Here is a 1,969-nt window from a genome sequence, read left to right as displayed (position 1 = left end):
TGGAGAGGAGGAGGTGGAGAGGAGGAGGTGGAGATGGAGAGGAGGAGGTGGAGAGGAGGAGATGGTGAGGAGGCAGAAGAGAGGAGGAGAGAAGTATGAGCAGCAGTGGCTTTACCTTGCTCCTGCGCCTGAGAGGAGGTGATCAGCAGCACCAGGAGCGCTGCAGCTCCCACAGACAGCCTGCTCTTCATCTTCAGCTCCTCTTCCTCAGCAGATCTTCATGAAGCTGTGAGGTCAAAGGTCAAAGGTCACCTGGAGGTTCTTCAGGAACGAATTGGAGTTTTATTCTTTTGATCTTTCAACATGAAAAGAACCAGAACCGGACCCGGTTCGGTTCTGGTTACAGATCTTCAGCTGAGCAAACAAAAGCCTCCACAGTTCGGGTCCGGACGGGTCCATCAGTTCGGCTCTCCCTGAATAATCCCAACAAACAAAGTCACACTGACCTCTGGACTCTGGAGAAGCTGTCGGAACCGGTTCGGTTCGGAAACCCAACTCTGATGTTCTGCTGTGAGGGAGGCTGAAGTGGTCCGGTCCAGAACTCCGGGACTTCTGGAAGGCTGGCTGAAGTGGGAAGAGTCTCCACACGATCCGCTTCTTAACGAGGAGGCGGGCCGAACCAGAACCAGAACCTGGCAGAACCGCTCAGACACGAACTCGGAAACTTTGACACATTTTCTGCATTCCTTTGAGCTGAGGAGGTTCGGTTCTGTCTGAGACGGAGGAAACCCGTCCGAACCTTCCAGAACTTAGCCAGAGGCTCCACTTACCATTACAGAACCCTCAGAACCTCCAGAACCTTCAGAACCTGCAGAACCTTAGTCAGAGACGGACCTGGAGAGTCCGGGTCCCAGCAGCTGAATAAAAACCTCCAGACCCGAACCAGGTTCTGGCTGGTCCAAAGGTTCGATTATTGATCAAATGTGTCAGGATTTAAACTCGTTTTCCTCCAGGAAACAAACAAACAAACAAACAAACAAACAAACAAACAAACGAATGAATGAATAATCTTCAACTGTAATCTGATCTAATCTGCTGAGTGACGTCAGAACAGCTTCACCGTCAGTGATCCAGGAGCAGAGTGGGACACATGTGGACAGACCTGGACAGACCTGGACAGACATGGACAGACATGGACATGTGGACAGACCTGGACAGACCTGGACAGACATGGACATGTGGACAGACCTGGACAGACATGGACATGTGGACAGACCTGGACAGACATGGACATGTGGACAGACCTGGACAGACATGGACATGTGGACAGACCTGGACAGACCTGGACAGACATGGACATGTGGACAGATATAGACATGGATATATCAGAGTCAGAATTTCTTGATGGTCGTTCGCACCTCATGTGGTGGAATGAGATTAAGTCCACAGGGTCCCAGTTACATCCAACAATAAAATGTAAAAAAAACAACAAGATCAAAGATATGAACTAAGAAAAACATCAACTAAATATACACTAAACACTAACAGCATAAAAATAATAAAAACTACGCGTAACAGCAGCACGAACATGAGTCTGTGTGAGCTGATGAGCATGAATGAACACATCAACATGAAACAGATCAGCAGCAACATGAAACAGATCAGCAGCAACATGAAACAGATCAGCAGCAACATTGAAACAGATCAGCAGCAGCATGAAACAGATCAGCAGCAACACAAAACAGATCAGCAGCAACATTGAAACAGATCAACAGCAACAACAAGAAACAGATCAGCAGAAGCATGAAACAGATCAGCAGCAACACGAAACAGATCATCAGCAGCATGAAATAGATCAGCAGCAACATTGAAACAGATCAACAGCAACAACATGAAACAGATCAGCAGCAACATGAAACCGATCAGCAGCAACACGAAACAGATCAGCAGCAACATTGAAACAGATAAGCAACAACAACATGAAACAGATCAGCAGCAACATGATGTGATTTTTCACAGTGATTATTCT

At 47.4% G+C, this 1,969-nt stretch overlaps 1 protein-coding gene across 1 annotated transcript in view; it reads right to left on the bottom strand.

Annotated features, from left to right (window-relative positions):
* LOC119417984 (collagen alpha-1(XII) chain) overlaps nt 1-549 on the bottom strand; it is a gene marked incomplete in the record, with an annotated part of 211,081 nt that extends 210,532 nt beyond the window's left edge. Inside the window, 2 exon segments of the mRNA XM_037685231.1 lie at nt 116-226; nt 447-549. Coding sequence (XP_037541159.1) covers nt 116-191 — 76 coding nt within the window.
* Between the last annotated feature and the right edge of the window lie 1,420 nt (nt 550-1,969).

The sequence above is a fragment of the Nematolebias whitei genome, chromosome 12 (assembly GCF_014905685.2).
Source record: "Nematolebias whitei isolate Nwh7 chromosome 12, NemWhi1, whole genome shotgun sequence".
Classification (NCBI taxonomy): domain Eukaryota; kingdom Metazoa; phylum Chordata; class Actinopteri; order Cyprinodontiformes; family Rivulidae; genus Nematolebias; species Nematolebias whitei.
The sequence above is the reverse complement of the archived record's forward strand: the minus strand, read 5'-3'. Positions and strand labels throughout refer to the sequence as shown.